General features: G+C 30.7%; 2 protein-coding genes across 2 annotated transcripts in view; one reads left to right on the top strand and one right to left on the bottom strand.

Moving 5' to 3' along the window:
* Nucleotides 1–578, bottom strand: part of LOC133036493 (protein Ycf2-like) — an 807-nt gene extending 229 nt beyond the window's left edge. The window contains exon 1 of the mRNA XM_061113043.1: nucleotides 1–578. This exon is cut by the window's left edge and continues 229 nt beyond it. Coding sequence (XP_060969026.1) covers nucleotides 1–578 — 578 coding nt within the window.
* A 17,191-nt stretch (nucleotides 579–17,769) lies between these two features.
* On the top strand, nucleotides 17,770–20,712 carry LOC115714054 (receptor protein kinase-like protein ZAR1). The gene is made up of 2 exons (XM_030642580.2): nucleotides 17,770–19,519; nucleotides 19,729–20,712. The coding sequence occupies exons 1-2, from the start codon at nucleotides 18,046–18,048 to the stop codon at nucleotides 20,412–20,414; spliced, it is 2,160 nt and encodes a 719-aa protein (XP_030498440.2). The 5' UTR covers nucleotides 17,770–18,045; the 3' UTR covers nucleotides 20,415–20,712.
* The last annotated feature ends 2,870 nt before the right edge of the window (nucleotides 20,713–23,582 follow it).

Raw genomic sequence — 23,582 nt, 5'->3', positions numbered from 1 at the left:
TGGCGATAAATCAACAATTCGAAGTACTTTTCTTGCGTATTCTTGATAAACCAGCGTTTATATATAGATGTAGGAAGATCTGTTTGGGAAGTAAGAAGCCCCTTTGACATCTCTTCATCTGCAAAGAATTCTCGATGTGAAAACACAGAGACAAAGGGCTGATCTTTGAATAGGAAAAAGAGTGGATCTGCAGGGTCCCAAATGAATTGGCTTATTCGAAAAAAGCCTTGTTCTTTGGAAGATCTATCTCGTGTCTGGTACTGCATGGTTCCACTCTGCAAGAACTCCGAATCATTCTGTTGAAGCCCATCCTCTTCATCATAAATGATCCGCTTGCCCCGAAATGACCTGGCCCAATAGGGAAATCCCAATTCGTTGGGGCTTTCTATTTGATTGTATCGAAAACCCCAAGGGCGCCATATTCTAGGAGCCCAAACTATGTGATTGAATAAATCCTCCTCTATCCGTTGCGGGTCGAGGACTCCTTCTCCTTCTCCTTCCCCTTCTTCAAACTCCGATTTGTATTGTTCATAGAGAAATCTCTGATCAACGATAGAACAAGATCCATTTTGCATCATATCTAAGGGATTCCTTGGTTCGGGCCGAAGAAGCAATGTCACTCGATCATTATCAAACTGGCTGCAACCTTTTTCTGTCTGTGAGGATCCCACCAGAGTGCCTTCTACTTCTAATAGGCCATGAACTAGATCAGAATCATTCTCAACGAGTCCATAAGAAGTGATCCCATTTTTTTCATCGAGTTCGGGTAGAGACCAAAGGTCTTGAGCGACCGTTCTCTTGGACACGTTGAGAGAAAAATTAGTTTTCTGGCACTAACGATCGTTTTAATCGAAATAGTGAAAATCTCACAAATTTTGATAGTGGTACCCCTTTGTGAAATGTGGCCCGGACCAATCTCGGAATTTTTTTTGCCACTATTCACAATCAATTTGTACTACTAAGAAATGAATATAAAGAATGGTTTTAGGTTAAAATTTGTTGAAATGGCCCCCTAATTGAAAATATTCTTCTTTTCAGGGGAAATTTTTACAAGTTTTTTCCTTACTCTTACACTCGTTAGTTATCTGTTAAAATCTCAACCTACACATCTCCAAAGATCATGAAATTTCATGGGGGCCTAGCCAAGACCGTTGTGCCTCACTTTTCTCTTGGACACGTTGAGAGAAAAATTAGTTTTCTGGAACTAACGATCGTTTTAATCGAAATAGTGAAAATCTCACAAATTTTGATAGTGGTACCCCTTTGTGAAATGTGGCCCGGACCAATCTCGGAATTTTTTTTGCCACTAGTCACAATCAATTTGTACTACTAAGAAATGAATATGAAGAATGGTTTTAGGTTAAAATTTGTTGAAATGGCCCCCTAATTGAAAATATTCTTCTTTTCAGGGGAAATTTTTACAAGTTTTTTCCTTACTCTTACACTCGTTATTTATCTGTTAAAATCTCAACCTACACATCTCCAAAGATCATGAAATTTCATGGGGGCCTAGCCAAGACCGTTGTGCATCACTTTTCTCTTGGACACGTTGAGAGAAAAATTAGTTTTCTTGCACTAACGATCGTTTTAATCGAAATAGTGAAAATCTCAAATTTCTGATAGTGGTACCCCTTTGTGAAATGTGGCCCGGACCAATCTCGGAATTTTTTTTTGCAACTAGTCACAATCAATTTGTACTACTAAGAAATGAATATGAAGAATGGTTTTGGGTTAAAATTTGTTGAAATGGCCCCCTAATTGAAAATATTCTTCTTTTCAGGGCAAATTTTAACAAGTTTTTTCCTTACTCTTACACTCGTTAGTTATCTGTTAAAATCTCAACCTACACATCTCCAAAGATCATGAAATTTTACGAAGGCCTAGCCAAGACCGTTGTGCATCACTTTTCTCTTGGACACGTTGAGAGAAAAATTAGTTTTCTGGCACTAACGATCGTTTTAATCGAAATAGTGAAAATCTCACAAAATTTGATAGTGGTACCCCTTTGTGAAATGTGGCCCGGACCAATCTCGGAATTTTTTTTGCCACTATTCACAATCAATTTGTACTACTAAGAAATGAATATGAAGAATGGTTTTAGGTTAAAATTTGTTGAAATTGCCCCCTAATTGAAAATATTCTTCTTTTCAGGGGAAATTTTTACAAGTTTTTTCCTTACTCTTACACTCGTTAGTTATCTGTTAAAATCTCAACCTACACATCTCCAAAGATCATGAAATTTCATGGGGGCCTAGCCAAGACCGTTGTGCATCACTTTTCTCTTGGACACGTTGAGAGAAAAATTAGTTTTCTTGCACTAACGATCGTTTTAATCGAAATAGTGAAAATCTCACATTTCTGATAGTGGTACCCCTTTGTGAAATGTGGCCCGGACCAATCTCGGAATTTTTTTTGCCACTAGTCACAATCAATCTGTACTACTAAGAAATGAATATGCAGAATGATTTTGGGTTAAAATTTGTTGAAATGGCCCCCTAATTGAAAATATTCTTCTTTTCAGGGCAAATTTTAACAAGTTTTTTCCTTACTCTTACACTCGTTAGTTATCTGTTAAAATCTCAACCTACACATCTCCAAAGATCATGAAATTTCACGAAGGCCTAGCCAAGACCGTTGTGCATCACTTTTCTCTTGGACACGTTGAGAGAAAAATTAGTTTTCTGGCACTAACGATCGTTTTAATCGAAATAGTGAAAATCTCACAAATTTTGATAGTGGTACCCCTTTGTGAAATGTGGCCCGGACCAATCTCGGAATTTTTTTTCCAACAAGTCACAATCAATTTGTACTACTAATAAATGAATATGAAGAATGGTTTTAGGTTAAAATTTGTTGAAATGGCCCCCTAATTGAAAATATTCTTCTTTTCAGGGGAAATTTTTACAAGTTTTTTCCTTACTCTTACACTCGTTTGTTATTTGTTAAAATATCAACCTACACATCTCCAAAGATCATGAATTTTCACGGGGGCCTAGCCAAGACCGTTGTGCATCACTTTTCTCTTGGACACGTTGAGAGAAAAATTAGTTTTCTTGCACTAAGGATCGTTTTAATCAAAATAGTGAAAATCTCACATTTCTGATAGTGGTACCCCTTTGTGAAATGTGGCCCGGACCAATCTCGGAATATTTTTTGCCACTAGTCACAATCAATTTGTACTACTAAGAAATGAATATGAAGAATGGTTTTGGGTTAAAATTTGTTGAAATGGCCCCCTAATTGAAAATATTCTTCTTTTCAGGGGAAATTTTAACAAGTTTTTTCCTTACTCTTACACTCGTTAGTTATCTGTTAAAATCTCAACCTACACATTTCCTAAGATCATGAAATTTCATGGGGGCCTAGCCAAGACCGTTGTGAATTACTTTTCTCTTGGACACGTTGAGAGAAAAATTAGTTTTCTGGCACTAACGATCATTTTAATCGAAATAGTCAAAATCTCACAAATTTTGATAGTGGTACCCCTTTGTGAAATGTGGCCCGGACCAATCTCGGAATTTTTTTTGCCACTATTCACAATCAATTTGTACTACTAAGAAATGAATATGAAGAATGGTTTTGGGTTAAAATTTGTTGAAAAGGCCCCCTAATTGAAAATATTCTTCTTTTCAGGGCAAATTTTAACAAGTTTTTTCCTTACTCTTACACTCGTTAGTTATCTGTTAAAATCTCAACCTACACATCTCCAAAGATCATGAAATTTCACGAAGGCCTAGCCAAGACCGTTGTGCATCACTTTTCTCTTGGACACGTTGAGAGAAAAATTAGTTTTCTGGCACTAACGATCGTTTTAATCGAAATAGTGAAAATCTCACAAATTTTGATAGTGGTACCCCTTTGTGAAATGTGGCCCGGACCAATCTCGGAATTTTTTTTCCAACAAGTCACAATCAATTTGTACTACTAATAAATGAATATGAAGAATGGTTTTAGGTTAAAATTTGTTGAAATGGCCCCCTAATTGAAAATATTCTTCTTTTCAGGGGAAATTTTTACAAGTTTTTTCCTTACTCTTACACTCGTTTGTTATTTGTTAAAATCTCAACCTACACATCTCCAAAGATCATGAATTTTCACGGGGGCCTAGCCATGACCGTTGTGCATCACTTTTCTCTTGGACACGGTGAGAGAAAAATTAGTTTTCTTGCACTAAGGATCGTTTTAATCGAAATAGTGAAAATCTCACATTTCTGATAGTGGTACCCCTTTGTGAAATGTGGCCCGGACCAATCTCGGAATATTTTTTGCCACTAGTCACAATCAATTTGTACTACTATGAAATGTATATGAAGAATTGTTTTGGGTTAAAATTTGTTGAAATGGCCCCCTAATTGAAAATATTCTTCTTTTCAGGGGAAATTTTAACAAGTTTTTTCCTCACTCTTACACTCGTTAGTTATCTGTTAAAATCTCAACCTACACATCTCCAAAGATAATGAAATTTCACGGGGGGCTAGCCAAGACCGTCGTGCATCACTTTTCTCTTGGACACGTTGAGAGAAAAATTAGTTTTCTTGCACTAACGATCGTTTTAATCGAAATATTGAAAATCTCACATTTCTGATAGTGGTACCCCTTTGTGAAATGTGGCCCGGACCAATCTCGGAATATTTTTTGCCACTAGTCACAATCAATTTGTACTACTAAGAAATGAATATGAAGAATGGTTTTGGGTTAAAATTTGTTGAAATGGCCCCCTAATTGAAAATATTCTTCTTTTCAGGGGAAATTTTAACAAGTTTTTTCCTTACTCTTACACTCGTTAGTTATCTGTTAAAATCTCAACCTACACATTTCCTAAGATCATGAAATTTCATGGGGGCCTAGCCAAGACCGTTGTGAATCACTTTTCTCTTGGACACGTTGAGAGAAAAATTAGTTTTCTGGCACTAACGATCGTTTTAATCGAAATAGTGAAAATCTCACATATTTTGATAGTGGTACCCCTTTGTGAAATGTGGCCCGGACCAATCTCGGAATTTTTTTTGCCACTATTCACAATCAATTTGTACTACTAAGAAATGAATATGAAGAATGGTTTTGGGTTAAAATTTGTTGAAATGGCCCCCTAATTGAAAATATTCTTCTTTTCAGGGGAAATTTTTACAAGTTTTTTCCTTACTCTTACACTCGTTAGTTATCTGTTAAAATCTCAACCTACACATCTCCAAAGATCATGAAATTTCATGGGGGCCTAGCCAAGACCGTTGTGCATCACTTTTCTCTTGGACACGTTGAGAGAAAAATTAGTTTTCTGGCACTAACGATCGTTTTAATCGAAATAGTGAAAATCTCACAAATTTTGATAGTGGTACCCCTTTGTGAAATGTGGCCCGGACCAATCTCGGAATTTTTTTTGCCACTATTCACAATCAATTTGTACTACTAAGAAATGAATATGAAGAATGGTTTTAGGTTAAAATTTGTTGAAATGGCCCCCTAATTGAAAATATTCTTCTTTTCAGGGGAAATTTTTACAAGTTTTTTCCTTACTCTTACACTCGTTAGTTATCTGTTAAAATCTCAACCTACACATCTCCAAAGATCATGAAATTTCATGGGGGCCTAGCCAAGACCGTTGTGCATCACTTTTCTCTTGGACACAATGAGAGAAAAATTAGTTTTCTTGCACTAACGATCGTTTTAATCGAAATAGTGAAAATCTCACATTTCTGATAGTGGTACCCCTTTGTGAAATGTGGCCCGGACCAATCTCGGAATTTTTTTTGCCACTAGTCACAATCAATTTGTACTACTAAGAAATGAATATGCAGAATGGTTTTGGATTAAAATTTGTTGAAATGGCCCCCTAATTGAAAATATTCTTCTTTTCAGGGGAAATTTTAACAAGTTTTTTCCTTACTCTTACACTCGTTAGTTATCTGTTAAAATCTCAACCTACACATCTCCAAAGATCATGAAATTTCACGAAGGCCTAGCCAAGACCGTTGTGCATTACTTTTCTCTTGGACACGTTGAGAGAAAAATTAGTTTTCTGGCACTAACGATCGTTTTAATCGAAATAGTGAAAATCTCACAAATTTTGATAGTGGTACCCCTTTGTGAAATGTGGCCCGGACCAATCTCGGAATTTTTTTTCCAACAAGTCACAATCAATTTGTACTACTAAGAAATGAATATGAAGAATGGTTTTAGGTTAAAATTTGTTGAAATGGCCCCCTAATTGAAAATATTCATCTTTTCAGGGGAAATTTTTACAAGTTTTTTCCTTACTCTTACACTCGTTTGTTATTTGTTAAAATCTCAACCTACACATCTCCAAAGATCATGAATTTTCATGGGGGCCTAGCCAAGACCGTTGTGCATCACTTTTCTCTTGGACACGTTGAGAGAAAAATTAGTTTTCTTGCACTAAGGATCGTTTTAATCGAAATAGTGAAAATCTCACATTTCTGATAGTGGTACCCCTTTGTGAAATGTGGCCCGGACCAATCTCGGAATATTTTTTGCCACTAGTCACAATCAATTTGTACTACTATGAAATGAATATGAAGAATTGTTTTGGGTTAAAATTTGTTGAAATGGCCCCCTAATTGAAAATATTCTTCTTTTCAGGGGAAATTTTAACAAGTTTTTTCCTCACTCTTACACTCGTTAGTTATCTGTTAAAATCTCAACCTACACATCTCCAAAGATCATGAAATTTCACGGGGGGCTAGCCAAGACCGTCGTGCATCACTTTTCTCTTGGACACGTTGAAAGAAAAATTAGTTTTCTTGCACTAACGATCGTTTTAATCGAAATAGTGAAAATCTCACATTTCTGATAGTGGTACCCCTTTGTGAAATGTGGCCCGGACCAATCTCGGAATATTTTTTGCCACTAGTCACAATCAATTTGTACTACTAAGAAATGAATATGAAGAATGGTTTTGGGTTAAAATTTATTGAAATGGCCCCCTAATTGAAAATATTCTTCTTTTCAGGGGAAATTTTAACAAGTTTTTTCCTTACTCTTACACTCGTTAGTTATCTGTTAAAATCTCAACCTACACATCTCCAAAGATCATGAAATTTCATGGGGGCCTAGCCATGACCGTTGTGAATCACTTTTCTCTTGGACACGTTGAGAGAAAAATTAGTTTTCTGGCACTAACGATCGTTTTAATCGAAATAGTGAAAATCTCACAAATTTTGATAGTGGTACCCCTTTGTGAAATGTGGCCCGGACCAATCTCGGAATTTTTTTTGCCACTAGTAACAATCAATTTGTACTACTAAGAAATGAATATGAAGAATGGTTTTGGGTTAAAATTTGTTGAAATGGCCCCCTAATTGAAAATATTCTTCTTTTCAGGGGAAATTTTTACAAGTTTTTTCCTTACTCTTACACTCGTTAGTTATCTGTTAAAATCTCAACCTACACATCTCCAAAGATCATGAATTTTCACGGGGGCCTAGCCAAGACCGTTGTGCATCACTTTTCTCTTGGACACGTTGAGAGAAAAATTAGTTTTCTTGCACTAACGATCGTTTTAATCGAAATAGTGAAAATCTCACATTTCTGATAGTGGTACCCCTTTGTGAAATGTGGCCCGGACCAATCTCGGAATATTTTTTGCCACTAGTCACAATCAATTTGTATTACTATGAAATGTATATGAAGAATGGTTTTGGGTTAAAATTTGTTGAAATGGCCCCCTAATTGAAAATATTCTTCTTTTCAGGGGAAATTTTAACAAGTTTTTTCCTTACTCTTACACTCGTTAGTTATCTGTTAAAATCTCAACCTACACATCTCCAAAGATCATGAAATTTCACGGGGGCCTAGCCAAGACCGTTGTGCATCACTTTTCTCTTGGACACATTGAGAGAAAAATTAGCATTCTTGCACTAACGATCGTTTTAATCGAAATAGTGAAAATCTCACATTTCTGATAGTGGTACCCCTTTGTGAAATGTGGCCCGGACCAATCTCGGAATTTTTTTTGCCACTAGTCACAATCAATTTGTACTACTAAGAAATGAATATGAAGAATGGTTTTGGGTTAAAATTTTTTGAAATGGCCCCCTAATTGAAAATATTCTTCTTTTCAGGGTAAATTTTTACAAGTTTTTTCCTTACTCTTACACTCGTTAGTTATCTGTTAAAATCTCAACCTACACATCTCCAAAGATCATGAAATTTCACGAAGGCCTAGCCAAGACCGTTGTGCATCACTTTTCTCTTGGACACGTTGAGAGAAAAATTAGTTTTCCGGCACTAACGATCGTTTTAATCGAAATAGTGAAAATCTCACAAATTTTCATAGTGGTACCCCTTTGTGAAATGTGGCCCGGACCAATCTCGGAATTTTTTTTGCCACTAGTCACAATCAATTTGTACTACTAAGAAATGAATATGAAGAATGGTTTTAGGTTAAAATTTGTTGAAATGGCCCCCTAATTGAAAATATTCTTCTTTTCAGGGGAAATTTTTACAAGTTTTTTCCTTACTCTTACACTCGTTAGTTATCTGTTAAAATCTCAACCTACACATCTCCAAAGATCATGAAATTTCATGGGGGCCTAGCCAAGACCGTTGTGCATCACTTTTCTCTTGGACACGTTGAGAGAAAAATTAGTTTTCTTGCACTAACGATCGTTTTAATCGAAATAGTGAAAATCTCACATTTCTGATAGTGGTACCCCTTTGTGAAATGTGGCCCGGACCAATCTCGGAATTTTTTTGCCACTAGTCACAATCAATTTGTACTACTAAGAAATGAATATGAAGAATGGTTTTGGGTTAAAATTTGTTGAAATGGCCCCCTAATTGAAAATATTCTTCTTTTCAGGGGAAATTTTAACAAGTTTTTTCCTTACTCTTACACTCGTTAGTTATCTGTTAAAATCTCAACCTACACATCTCCAAAGATCATGAAATTTCACGAAGGCCTAGCCAAGACCGTTGTGCATCACTTTTCTCTTGGACACGTTGAGAGAAAAATTAGTTTTCTGGCACTAACGATCGTTTTAATCGAAATAGTGAAAATCTCACAAATTTTGATAGTGGTACCCCTTTGTGAAATGTGGCCCGGACCAATCTCGGAATTTTTTTTCCAACAAGTCACAATCAATTTGTACTACTAAGAAATGAATATGAAGAATGGTTTTAGGTTAAAATTTGTTGAAATGGCCCCCTAATTGAAAATATTCTTCTTTTCAGGGGAAATTTTTACAAGTTTTTTCCTTACTCTTACACTCGTTTGTTATCTGTTAAAATATCGACCTACACATCTCCAAAGATCATGAATTTTCACGGGGGCCTAGCCAAGACTGTTGTGCATCACTTTTCTCTTGGACACGTTGAGAGAAAAATTAGTTCTCTTGCACTAAGGATCGTTTTAATCGAAATAGTGAAAATCTCACATTTCTGATATTGGTACCCCTTTGTGAAATGTGGCCCGGACCAATCTCGGAATATTTTTTGCCACTAGTCACAATCAATTTGTACTACTATGAAATGTATATGAAGAATTGTTTTGGGTTAAAATTTGTTGAAATGGCCCCCTAATTGAAAATATTCTTCTTTTCAGGGGAAATTTTAACAAGTTTTTTCCTCACTCTTACACTCGTTAGTTATCTGTTAAAATCTCAACCTACACATCTCCAAAGATCATGAAATTTCACGGGGGGCTAGCCAAGACCGTTGTGCATCACTTTTCTCTTGGACACGTTGAGAGAAAAATTAGTTTTCTTGCACTAACGATCGTTTTAATCGAAATAGTGAAAATCTCACATTTCTGATAGTGGTACCCCTTTGTGAAATGTGGCCCGGACCAATCTCGGAATATTTTTTGCCACTAGTCACAATCAATTTGTACTACTAAGAAATGAATATGAAGAATGGTTTTGGGTTAAAATTTGTTGAAATGGCCCCCTAATTGAAAATATTCTTCTTTTCAGGGGAAATTTTAACAAGTTTTTTCCTTACTCTTACACTCGTTAGTTATCTGTTAAAATCTCAACCTACACATCTCCAAATTCGATGTTCTACAATAGCTGATAATCTTTCAAACCGTAGATCTCTCGATCAGAAACCAATTAAGAATGGTCCTAGCCTGTTTAAACAATCTACTTGAGATCAATTGGAGGTTAAGAGAAAATACAAACAACAATTAGTAATCTTAAAATGAAAAAGTATGCTAATATTTGGAGATGTTTTAGAAATTAATGATTGGAAAACATAAAATTTGAGTATATTTTTTTAGAAAAAACATCTTTAAATTTTTATTGAAAATAAAATAGTAAACCATTATTTAATGTAGAAGCAATCGACTACAAAAACTAAAGATCATATACACTAGCTAGGATTGTTATTTTTTTGAAGAAAAAAAAAGCTAGAATTGTTATTAACGCTTTTAAGGGATGATGAAGTATTAATAATTTATGTTAGGCATTAATGAGAATCATGGGGTTCCATCTCAAAACCAATTGGCAATGGGTGGAGTAGCCCATATTCTTATATATGGCTCAATTCTCTACCATTTATTGTATGTGGGACATTGTCCACAATAGGCATTGTACTAGATTTTCTATTTTATTTTTAAATTGTAATTTTTTATATGTTTCTAGAGGATATAATTTTGTAGTTTATAAAATAATTATTGAGTTTTTGTTCATATGACTGAATTATCACTAAGTACTTATTTAAGAAAAACAAAAAATAAATTTGCAGCGAAATCTCCTTATGTTTTAATTTTTATATACTTAACCCTTTATTTGTTTTTTTTGGATAAAACTCCTTCATGTTTTAATTTTTATATACTTAACTTCTTTATTTTTTATTTTTTTGGCAAAACTCTCATGTGTTTTTTATACACTTAATGTCCTTATTTATTTTTTTTTTTTTGTGGCAAAACCTTTTTAGATTTATTTGGCAACAAATTGCTCAAAAAAATCTATAAAAATCTTAAAAGAATTGTAAATATGTAATTTTGTAACTTTTTTGCCATTTTTAGATATTTTCAAAAATATCCCTTTCTTTTAACGAAATTCCAATTAAATGGCCCAGTGTATAGTCTACTCGGCCGTTCTTTTCCCACTACTCAAATTTTCTTTCTAGTCCTTAATATATAGTAAAATTAGAATAAAGTCCCTATAACAAGACCCGACTAACTAGACTACTTAGTGGGGTTCACCACTCGCTGACAAACGGCTACCTCCGAACTTCACGTGTCAGTTTACTTCAATTTCTCCCCACACGAGTCACCATATTTTCTCTCATCACCAAACGATATTTTCAATTTTTTTATTATTTAGATATATTTTTTTTTCTTTTTATAATTAATTACTTCTGTTAATAATTAAAAAAAAAAAACGTATTAACTGTATTATTTACTTCAATTTAAATGAATATCAATTATTTCTATCTTTTTTTTATCAGATTTATAATACATCTAGAAATTTAAGACACTTTATACTAATAAGATTAAGATTAGGAATGAAATATATACTATATATTTACATTATCAATACAATTAAGGTTACAAAATTTTCATACTAGAATTTCATCATCTTAATCTTGTTATTTAACATCGATCGAGTTCAACAAAATTAACATGGATATTGTTACTGAGGCGAACATAATACTTACGTTTCTATTAGTTATAGGCATACTGATACCAGTGTGTTTTGCTTTTTGGTTGTCCATGTGCATGGAAGATGATCATCGCTGCTGTGATGGTGAAGAACCTCCAATAATAGTTATTGATCATGCGAAACAATCTCACATTATCAAACTATTATGTTTCTTTAGAAAACATAATGTTACCAGGGATAATCTTAAAGATGATGATTGTGTTATTTGTCTGGAACGATTATTCGAAATAAATAAAGTGGTTGTTGAGACGAAGCACTGTAAACATGTGTTTCACTTATCTTGCATTAATGACTGGACTCGAATTAAAAAAATATGTCCAGTATGTCGTCTTCGTGTGAATAATGTATACATTGTTACTTGTAAGGAAGCTTCTACAAAATCAATTGATCGTGATGCGATAGAAAATATGGTTTAAATTAGCATATTTTTATATTATAGTATTGTGTTTTAATTGAATTTAGCTATAGAGGTTTGTTTTCAATTTTTTTTAATTATTAATTTGTATATTTTCTCAGATAATTAAATTAAGAATAGTACTTTAAACATTCTTTTAAAATATTGTTGACAAACACGTCAAAATTGATAATATATATAATTAAAGTTATTATAATATTAATTCTTATTTTTGTTATTTATTTTTATGAAATTTATTGTATTTACCATACCACCAAGCTTAAAATAAACAATTCATATGTAATTCAATACATAGTTTATATAACACATCTTACTAATTCAATAAAATAATAATTAAGAAGTAGTTTCTTTAAAATTGGTTATGATAAACATTAAATATAGTTTATTGTTTAATAAATTTTAAATTATATATATGAAATAAATTATAATTTTATTTTAAAGATATTAAGTAAAAATAGTATCAAAAAAAATAATTTACAACACGTCAACACGACCTGTACAACAATATATTAGGTTTGACCTCTATTTTAAAGTTCGTGACCAACAAAGCTGATAAACAAGAATTGTTTGCGTCTAAATAAAATGTACGTAAATGTAAAAATTATGCGGCTAAGTTATTGTTATCAATGATATTTTTGTTTTTAATTATTTATTTTATTTTTTAATTAATTAATCAATTAATATTTATAAACTTAATAAAAAATTTAAAAATGAGAGAATTAAAGAAAAATAAATAAATGTATTTAAAGCAATTTTATGTTGTTATGTCGTCGTTTTATACCTAAGCTTTATATATAGATCTTTTGCTAAACTATAATTAATAATAGGATAAGCAGTGTCATAAGTAATTAAAGTTTTAAGTTTGTAAAACAGTAAAAACCCAATATTATTTTTAGTGACATAAGTATTCAATGTTTATAAAACTATAATTTTTCTTAATTTTCGTTAGTACAGATTTCGTTTTGAATTTATTAAAAGAACATTTAGAAATATTTTTGTCTAGACTCAATGATCTAAAATCTGAGCGTTATATGTGTCTTATATAATATAATAATAGAGTATGTGAAAAGAAGAATATTATATGTATATATTAATTGTCATTTACCTTTATAAGCTTAAAATTTTAAGTACGCCATTATTTATCCTTAATAATATATGTTCTCTAGGATAATATGTGAAAAGGAGAAATATTAGGTATATGTATATTTATTGATATATGTTATATATTATTAAAAAAAATTATATTAAATATATGTTATGAAAAAGTTATATTAAATTATATTAAATATATGTATTAGAAAAGTATACATAGTTAATTGATTAGAGTAATTATTAACAAAAAGAATAAATAATAATTAATATATATATATAGTATTATATACTTTAATGACGATGAGTAAAATTAAGAAAAAATTAATATATAATGATGAGTGAAATTAAGGAATGCAACTTCTCCATAAAATAATAAATAGCAAATGTCTTTTTGTAATAGATTGATTAGTGGGGGTTATATGTATTTTCAAAATACCTATTATTTAAACTTTGGTAATTGATTATAAATTTATATATATATTAAAAAAATAAAATATTAAGGAGCGGCTAGATAAATATATTTATAGTGATAATAAAAAATTTAAAAAAAAATAAAAAAAGAGTACATAAATATATTTAAAGCGTCATATCACCGTCTTATATGTCAGCTATATATATTTTTAAAATATCTATTATTTAAGCTTTGCTAATTAATTATAAATTTAATATATAAAAAAATAGAAAATATTAAGGAAAGAGTAGATAAATATATTTAGAGTAATAATTAAAAATTAAAAAAGTGTGGAGCCACTACTATGTCTATGACCACGAGTGTTGTAAACTATTAAGATTCTAATTGTAATGATAAGAATATTATAATTTGTTATTTATATTTTATTGTTATTTTTATATAATTAATTATTATTATTTTTGATACATTACTAAAATTCTATTTTTTTTTTTCAAATTTTAATATATTTTATATATTTCAAACATACAATATTAGTATTTATATATATTCCTATATAAAATAAAATTAAAATCCTAAACAATTAATAAAATATGTTTAGAATAATATTCTATAAATGTAGACCATGAATGTTGAATTTTAAAGAAAGGGAAACTTACAAAAATACTAGAATTTGTGATAAGTTTTACAAAAAATACTGTCACACGAAAATATTTTCAAAAATATTGTGTTTTTATAAAACACTAGTAGAACACAAAACAGAATAACTAAAAATAACAGTAGAACAACTACAAAACAATAGTAGAACACCGGTGAAAACTTAACACAGTATACTGCAGTATGAAACTTACAAAAAAAAAAAACACATTAAAAAAGTAAAAAATACCACCTGGCAGTATTTTTATAAAAAAAATAACAAAAATTAATATAACATCTAAATTTCCCTAAATAAACTCTAAAATAGATGTTTAGAGCATTATTGTGCTTTCTCTTAAAATTGATCACACCTTTTACTAAATAATAATTACTTCATTAATTAGATGTGTCGTAGCTTGGTCCGTATACGGTTAGTGCATGTTGCAAATTATCTCAAAACAAATTATTAATTATAATAATTAATTAAAATATCTTATTTACAAAATTATTCAATTTAAATGTTTATTAATTTCTTTTTTGAAAAGATAATATCATCTTTTAAAAATCCAATGAATCGTACATGTTTATACTAATCCAATTAACATTAGGAAAATGGAATATAGATATCTATATATATTTGGATCAACACAATTAGGTTTACTAAACACACATACTAATTAGGGTTTCTTAATTATATAATATTATCAAACAAATTAATTACACACTAATGGAGTATGAATATTCATGGAATTTCGATTTGATTTTCAGCATATCTCTTACGGCTTTAGCATTTATATCCATGATTATACCAACACTTTGTATTTGTTGGGTGTACTTATGCACCGATGACGACGACGATGACAACGACGACTATGATAATGAAGAAGTTGTACTTCCCGTAGTAGTTGTTAATAATGCGAAACGTTCTCGTATTATTCAATTATTCAAAAATTGCTTTTTTAGGAAACATCATTATGATGCCGAGAACCAAATTATTATAAGAGAGGAACTTAAAAATGAAAAATGTGTTATTTGTTTAGAAAATTTATTCGAAATCGATGATGAGTCGGCGATAAACCAAGCGGTTGTTGAGTTGAAGAAATGCAAACACGTGTTTCACTTGTCTTGTATCACTGAGTGGACTCGAGTCAAAAGAACATGTCCTATGTGTCGTTTTTGTGTGCATTATTTGTACGTTGTTAACTATTCTGGTGTCTCTACAAACGATCGTGATTCTGTAGAAAATATGGTTTAAATTAAATTAACATATTTATATATTATTATTTGAGTTTGTCCATTGTATATATACAAATTTTATTGCAAATATATGTATTTTTAATAATTACATATTACATATTATTATTTGATTATCTTTGTGTTAAACCAATTGATAATAGAAGACGTAAAAATTATTTTATATTTAACATAAAAAATAATTTTTATATCATATCATACTAACTTCAGATTAATTTTTACTATTTACAAATTATGCAATAAATTTTGAATAACTAACAATTTTTTTTTTTCAAGATAAATTACATTTTAATAATAATTCACAAATTTACAAGATACAATTACAATGTGACAAAAGGGGACCAACACAAGATTAGAAAAGATCAGGACCATTGATTTATTATAATCATCTTGAACCAAAATAATTGGTCAAACTGCATTTGTTAATTTATTTTTTTGGGTATGATGAATGACAGTAAAGAAATAGCATAAATTTATTATTGTATTTGGGTTTTCCAATGAAATAAATAAATAAATAAATAAATAGAGATTGGAGTGTTTGTTTTTGGACACATTTAAGTGACCATAATCATCTTATGTTCCCCTAACGGTTTAAACCCAAGAGGGTTCAATCATCACTCTCCACATTATTATTATTAACATTATTTATTTATTTATTTTCTTCATTCACTACCCACATTTGGAGGTGGGGTCATAAATTATAGTTTGCCAAAGGCTTGTTTATTTATTTATGTCTATAGTACACTCTCTAAAAAAAAAAAAATTGTTTTAGTAAATTTTTTATCTGATTCGATAAAGTTTTTAGTTTTTTTTAAAAAATTGTGAGTAGTTTATAATACCAAAAATGTGTGACTATTTAAATTTTATTTTTTTGTTGTTGTAAACTACTCAAGATTTATTAGTCCTAAATAACTAATGTATGCGATTATAAAAAAAAAAATATATTAAAACTTTTTTCTAGGTATCGAAACAGACACGAGATCTACAAGCAATTGGATGGCAAAGAGTGGTGAAAGATGAAATATCGGAGGCTATTGGTATAAAGGAGGCGCTCATTCCCACCCCTTCGGTAGCTTAGACAATTCGGGGATCACGTGATAACTATAGAAGTCTTGTACCTCATTCTTCCTTAATTGGGTTATCGACATGCACCTCGTGTTAGAATTTTTCATCACTCATAAAATATGCAATAACAAGATTCAATTCCATAGATAAATATATTACATATAATTATAAGTATATAATCAAAGATTTAAAGAATACCTTTGTTGATTCAAAGAGAAAAACTCAAATAGCGGAAACGTACCTTAATCCTTAGATAGTGATGATTTTAATCTATCTTGTAGATATGATCTTTGTGTTGATTTTAGGTAATGATCTTCCAAGAAAATAAAATTTAAAGTTTTCTAATTTCTCTCTTATTGGAGGAAGATAGAATAGAATTGACTCTTTTAGATAATAGAATATGTAGGTTATTAATTTTAAGTAGTTCTAAAATAGTCACATTATTTGAGTCAAAATTTAAATAGTAATACACCAATACATATGAGTCCATATTGAAGAATGACAGTAAAACATTCCTATCAATACACCACACAACACGTGATGTACTAAATTTTATTTTATGTAATAGTTTGGAGCATTGGAGGAAACTGGTTACTCATAAGTTCAAGATCAATATCGATGGAGCCATTTTTGAAGCTGCAAATCGTTTTGGTGTGGGAATGGTCATTCGGGAACAGAATGCTAATCTAATTGAAGTTGTATCAATTAGTAAGACTGGTATGGTTGCACTAGATTGGGGTAAAGGAGGCTTTAAGCTGGATAAAAAAACAAAGCCCTTTGAATGTTGAAATTAAAATTGACTCATTAGTAATTGTTCAAGGAGGTTTATATGCTATTCCAATTTAGAATTTTAATGATTTTAACCAATGTAACTGTCATGTGATCATTGACTTAACACTTAATATTTAAGTACTTGTGAAAATTTCAAAAATATAACTTATATTATTATCGTCAAAAATTAAATTTAAATATTTAAATACATCTAAAAATTAAACTTAATATTTACCAAAAATTACTCTAAAATAAAAAAAAATCCTTATTTTATTAATTCTTTTCTCATCAATTTTATTTAATTCATTCTTAAATAAAAGCATTAGACACTAATATCCGTTGGACATTAATGTAAGAAGAAAGCCAAAGCCAACATAAAGAACAAAAAAAAAGAAAGAGTATTTTTATTTTACTCATAAAAATAAATATAATCAAATGGTCCCAAATAAAAAGGCACAGACTTTCACCAATATATCACGATATATTGACACGATATGATAAATTAATGGGAATTTCTCTGAACCCAAAAACCAAATACTCTGTTCTCTCTGGATTCTCTCAACATTCAACTCACACACTCTTCTTTTCTATCTTCCCAAGGCCTTTTTAGCTCAGCTTAGCTAGCTAAAGCTTCAACCTTTTCCCATTCTCCAAACACCCTTTTTTCTTCCATTCACACTACTCTCTCTCTTCTTCTCAAGATTTTCTTCTAAGCTCTTCACAACTTGGGTTTTGTTTCTGGTTTAGAAAGGTAAGCCTGAAAACCCCTTTGCTTAAAAATGGAGTCTTTGGTGTATTTGTTGGTTGTTTTGATTCTGTGTAACTGGTATGGAGTAGTGAGTTCATTGAATGGTGAAGGGTATGCCCTTTTGTCATTTAAGCAAGCTATTACAGAAGACCCAGAAGGGTCTTTGAGTAATTGGAACTCTTCTGATGAAAACCCTTGTGCATGGAATGGAGTCACATGCAGTAAAGAGCTTAGAGTTGTTTCACTCAGTATTCCAAAGAAGAAACTTGTTGGGTTTCTTCCTTCTGCACTTGGGTCAATCTCTGAGCTTCGTCATTTGAATTTAAGGAACAATAAATTGAATGGAAGCTTACCAATTGAGCTTTTTGAAGCTCATGGGTTACAAAGTTTGGTTCTTTATGGAAATTCCTTATCTGGGTCTGTCTCAAATCAGGTTGGGAAACTTAAATACCTTCAAACTTTAGATTTATCTCAAAATTTCCTTAATGGGTCTGTTCCTGAATCAATTGTTGAGTGTAAAAGACTTAGAACACTTGATATTAGTCAAAATAATTTCACTGGTTCTTTACCAGTTGGGTTTGGAAATGCATTTGTTTCTTTGGAAAAACTTGATCTTTCTTTCAACAGATTTAGTGGTTCAATTCCTGGTGATATTGGAAATTTGTCTAGCTTACAAGGCACAGTTGATTTGTCTCATAATCTCTTTTCAGGTCCTATACCAGCTAGTCTTGGAAACTTACCTGAAAAGGTTTACATTGATTTAACTAACAACAATTTAACTGGTCCAATACCTCAAACTGGTGCTCTAATGAATAGAGGACCAACTGCTTTTATTGGGAATCCTGGACTCTGTGGCCCCCCATTGAAGAATCCATGTTCATCACAAACTCCTGGTGCAAATTCACCTTCTTCATTTCCATACTTGCCTGATAATTCTTCAGCTCAAGATTCTGATCATGGAAAGAGTGGTAAAGCCAAAGGTTTGAGTAAGAGTGCTGTGGTTGCTATTATAGTTAGTGATGTAATTGGTATATGTCTTGTTGGGTTGCTTTTCTCTTATTGTTACACAAGGATTTGTTCTTGTAGAGGTAGAAAGGATGAACATAGTAAGGGAGGTGGGAAAGGAAAGAAAGAGTGTTTGTGTTTTAGAAAAGATGAGTCTGAGACTTTATCAGAAAATGTTGAGCAGTATGATCTTGTGGCTTTGGATACACAAGTTGGTTTTGATCTTGATGAGCTTTTGAAAGCTTCTGCTTTTGTTCTTGGAAAGAGTGGAATTGGGATTGTTTATAAAGTTGTTCTTGAAGAGGGACAAACATTAGCTGTGAGAAGATTAGGTGAAGGTGGTTCTCAAAGGTTTAAGGAGTTTCAAACTGAAGTTGAAGCAATTGGGAAGCTAAGACATCCTAATGTTGTTACTTTGAAAGCTTATTATTGGTCTGTGGATGAGAAGTTGCTCATATATGATTACATTTCCAATGGAAATCTTTCCACTGCACTTCATGGTAAGTTTAAGCATATCCCATTATTCGATTTGTGTTCATTTCCTTGTCTTAATTATTTCAATTCTCGCGGTTTTTTAGTATAAAATTTTACTAAATATGTACGATTTCAAAATACAGAGTACCAGATGAGCATTATTGAAAACACAGAGTACCAAATGAGTATATTCTGTAGTTCATATTTTGATCAATTTTTCGTTTCGTGTACTCAGGGAGGTCTGGAAGTGATTCATTCACACCGCTATCATGGTCTATTCGGTTGAAAATCATGAAAGGAATTGCTAGAGGTTTGGTTTATCTCCATGAGTTTAGTCCCAAGAAGTATGTTCATGGTGATTTGAAGCCTAATAACATACTTCTTGGACCAAACATGGAACCCCAAATTTCCGATTTTGGACTCGGTCGCCTTGCTAATATTGCAGGAGGATCTCCCACATTGCAATCTAGTCGAATGGCAATGGATAAGTCACTAGAAAGAGCACAAAAGGGTGCACCTTCAGATGCCACAACCGTTGCCTCGTCTACTACTAATACCACAACTAACTTGGGATCTTGTTATATTGCCCCGGAAGCACTCAAAATGGTGAAACCATCTCAAAAATGGGATGTTTATTCGTACGGTGTTATCCTTCTCGAAATGATAACTGGAAGATTGCCCTTAATCCAAGTAGGTTCTTCCGAAATGGATTTGGTTCATTGGATTCAACTCTGCATTGAAGAGAAGAAGCCTCTCTCTGATGTTTTAGACTCTTATTTAGTCCAAGACGCCGAAAAGGACGACGAGATTATTGGAGTTATTAAGATTGCAATGGCTTGTATCCAAACTAGTCCTGAAAAAAGACCAACAATGAGGCATGTAAGTGAAGCTATGGAAAGATTGATCATATCTGATTCATGAGAATCCTTTTCTTGATGTTTTAGCCTTATAACTCAAAGTGATGATCATATGTAATTTGACATAGATTTTCATGACTTCAAATTCATTGTAATTTTCTTTTTAGCTATGGCATTGGACTGAGCTTAAGTTAGGATCTGCAACAAGAGCATGTTTTCAAGTGTTTATTTTAAAAATTGAGTTTGTTTTTAGTATATATGTGTGAAAATTTGTCCTTTTTTTTTTGCTCTTGTTGCAAAGCTTTTTGTATCTTGTTGTTTTATATTTGAGGTCAATGAAGATTAAATATTTGTTCTTTTCATTAATTTATTACTATTTTTCATAAGAGAAATGCTAAAAGGGATTGCCACTAATAATGTTTTATCGTTAAGTATCGAGTTTTGTATAATTAAAATATTATTATTAATTTACAAATACCCTACATTTAAAAAATACTAAGCACTATTGGTGTCTTATGCCCAATGACTCTTTTTATAATAATTTTAGTTTTTGGTCAAGATTCAAGCTTTAATGAGAATTAATAAGAAACAATACATTTTTTTCATTGAAATATAAAATACTATTGATTATTCCATTTAATTCTCATAATTTTTTTGGTAATCAATAAAAATAATGATTTGGGTTGAATTGAGAGAGAACTATGTATGAAATGTTATATACTTTAAAGATCATTCCCTTCATTTTTCATTGGCATTAAAGTCTCTTTCTTTAGATGTTAAAAAAAAAGCCATCAATTAATTATGCTCAACCTTCCATGATTTGATTTGTCTAAAGTTGAGTGTGTCCTATCCTTTTAGGGCCCATGGTCTATGGCACAATACAAAACACTAGTACATCACCCTCCCCAAAAACATACTAACAATTCTTTTATTATTTTTTAAAAAATTTAAATTAATTTACAGTATCAAAAATAATTTTTTTTTAATACAAAACAAACTATAAACAATGACAGACCTAACTTATAGATTACTATAAAATAACAAAAAAATCCCATAGATAGTTTTTATAACAATTAAATTCTTATAAAATTAAATAAATTTACTAAAGTCAAATAGATTTTCTATATCACAATTAAATTCTTATAAAATTAAATAAATTTATTAAAGTCAATTAGATTTTCTATTTAAAGTAACTATAAATAGTTTTGCAGCAATTAAGTCCCATAAAATATCCTTTTCAAAAAAAAAAAAAAAAAAAAAGTCCCATAAAATAAAAATTCTCAGTTAGTCATGAGAGAAAAAAATATCTCTTTTATTTTTTCTTTTATTAAACAAACAAATGACTTTTGCAATAGTATTTTCTCTAGTCAATCTCATGGAAAATAGTATGGAAAAAAGAAAAGAAAAAGAAGATAGACAATTTTCTAGGCATCCAATCACTTTTAACTAATTTGTCCTAATGTCTGGGCGTTGATGTAGGGAGTGAGTAGATAGACAAAACATCATTCTTAGCTGTCTTTGAATTTACTCAATTTATTATTTATAGGCTAATTAATTAAATTGTAATATTGGAAATTATTTGACTTTGATGAAGTTTATTGTCGGTTGTATTTGGTTAATGAAGTAAGAAAATAAATTCCCATAAAATGAAATGATTAGTAATTTAATTGAAAAGAGCCAAAAAATAAAATGCAATCATTTCATTCTCTAATTTAAGCTATAAATTGTACAAAATTGGCCAACCCTACTAAAGGGTTCTTTTTTCTTCTTTAATATTTTCTATGTGAGGGTTGTTAAAAAATTCTATAGAGAGTTTTAGAGGAAAACCTTACAAGAATTTTAGTTGTATTATACATAAATAAATATTTATAGTAATAAAAAGTTTGTTTACTTTAATTTGTAGACTTTATGTGTGCACATGATAAAAAGATGTAATGTTTCTCAATAATAATCAAATTGATGCTTATCCTACTTTTCTTTGGCAACACAGCATGGTGAATTGATATAATTTATAAATTATAACTATACACTATTGAAGATTTATATTTTTATATATATATATATGATGATTATATTGCACTGTTAAGTATGCAATTTAAATTATTTATCAGAATAATTACTTAAATAAATCGTCAAGACAGGGTCAAATCTGAAATTTACTAGATCTTAAAAAAAAAATATATATTATTAGGCAATTACTAAAAAAATATGTGAAAATATTAAAATTATATTTTAAAAGAAAAATAATAATTATTGGGAGCTTACTGGATGAATTTTAAGTACAAGTTTAGCCTATTTAAACTTAAGCTCAATTTTGAAGCTAGACGAAATAATCTGTATGATAAATAATCAAGACCGTATACAACTGAATAATTAGTAGTTAGGTTTAGATGAATGATTAAGATTGTACACTACTGGCAGGTAAGCTTTCTTACCTATTTATATATAATTTTAAAGAGAAGTTCAAATGTATAAAAAATATTTAAATGTGGTTTAGTTTGGATGTGGGAAACCTAGTTAATATTGTGATTATAAGTCCCACTTGAGTTATGGCCCCCCATGCTTAAATCAATCTCTCCTTGTTGTAACAACCAAAAAAAGTAGTAATGAGTGGAATAATGTACATCACAACATTATTATACAACACTCTTTGATCATTGGTTGAAAACCATTTGTCATACACATTAACATGTGAATTAGCTATGCATGTACCCTAAAGCTATCACTTCTTAGTTGTTTTGACATTGTTTAGAAAATTCCTACTTAGATTTATTATGCTAATCATAAGGTTTTTTAATGTTAAAAAGGGAATTGGTGTAATCACATTCTCTATCAAATATTTTAAGAATCTACTCATATTATCATTAGTGGGATAAAAGGGACTTGATACATAATTTCTCTATGAATATTGAAGAAATTCACTTAACAAAGTCATTTTACATTAGATCATTAGATTTATTATTTATAATTGTATTTAAATACACAAGACAAATTTAAAAAATAATGTTAATTATTATTGATGGTTATTAAGTATTTATTGAGAATATGCAAACAAATATTATTAATTTTATTACCTAAGTAATAATTAATGAAGGCAATAACTAGTGGAACACTTTTTTAGAACAATATTAGAGTGACAATTTTTAGAATTTTGGGAATGCTTAATTTTAAATTTGCTATTGGGTAGACATGATTAGAGCACATAATTTATAATTTTACAAGTGTTTGATTA

This window comes from Cannabis sativa, chromosome 4 (genome assembly GCF_029168945.1).
Source record: "Cannabis sativa cultivar Pink pepper isolate KNU-18-1 chromosome 4, ASM2916894v1, whole genome shotgun sequence".
In the NCBI taxonomy this organism is placed as follows: domain Eukaryota; kingdom Viridiplantae; phylum Streptophyta; class Magnoliopsida; order Rosales; family Cannabaceae; genus Cannabis; species Cannabis sativa.
The sequence above is the reverse complement of the archived record's forward strand: the minus strand, read 5'-3'. Positions and strand labels throughout refer to the sequence as shown.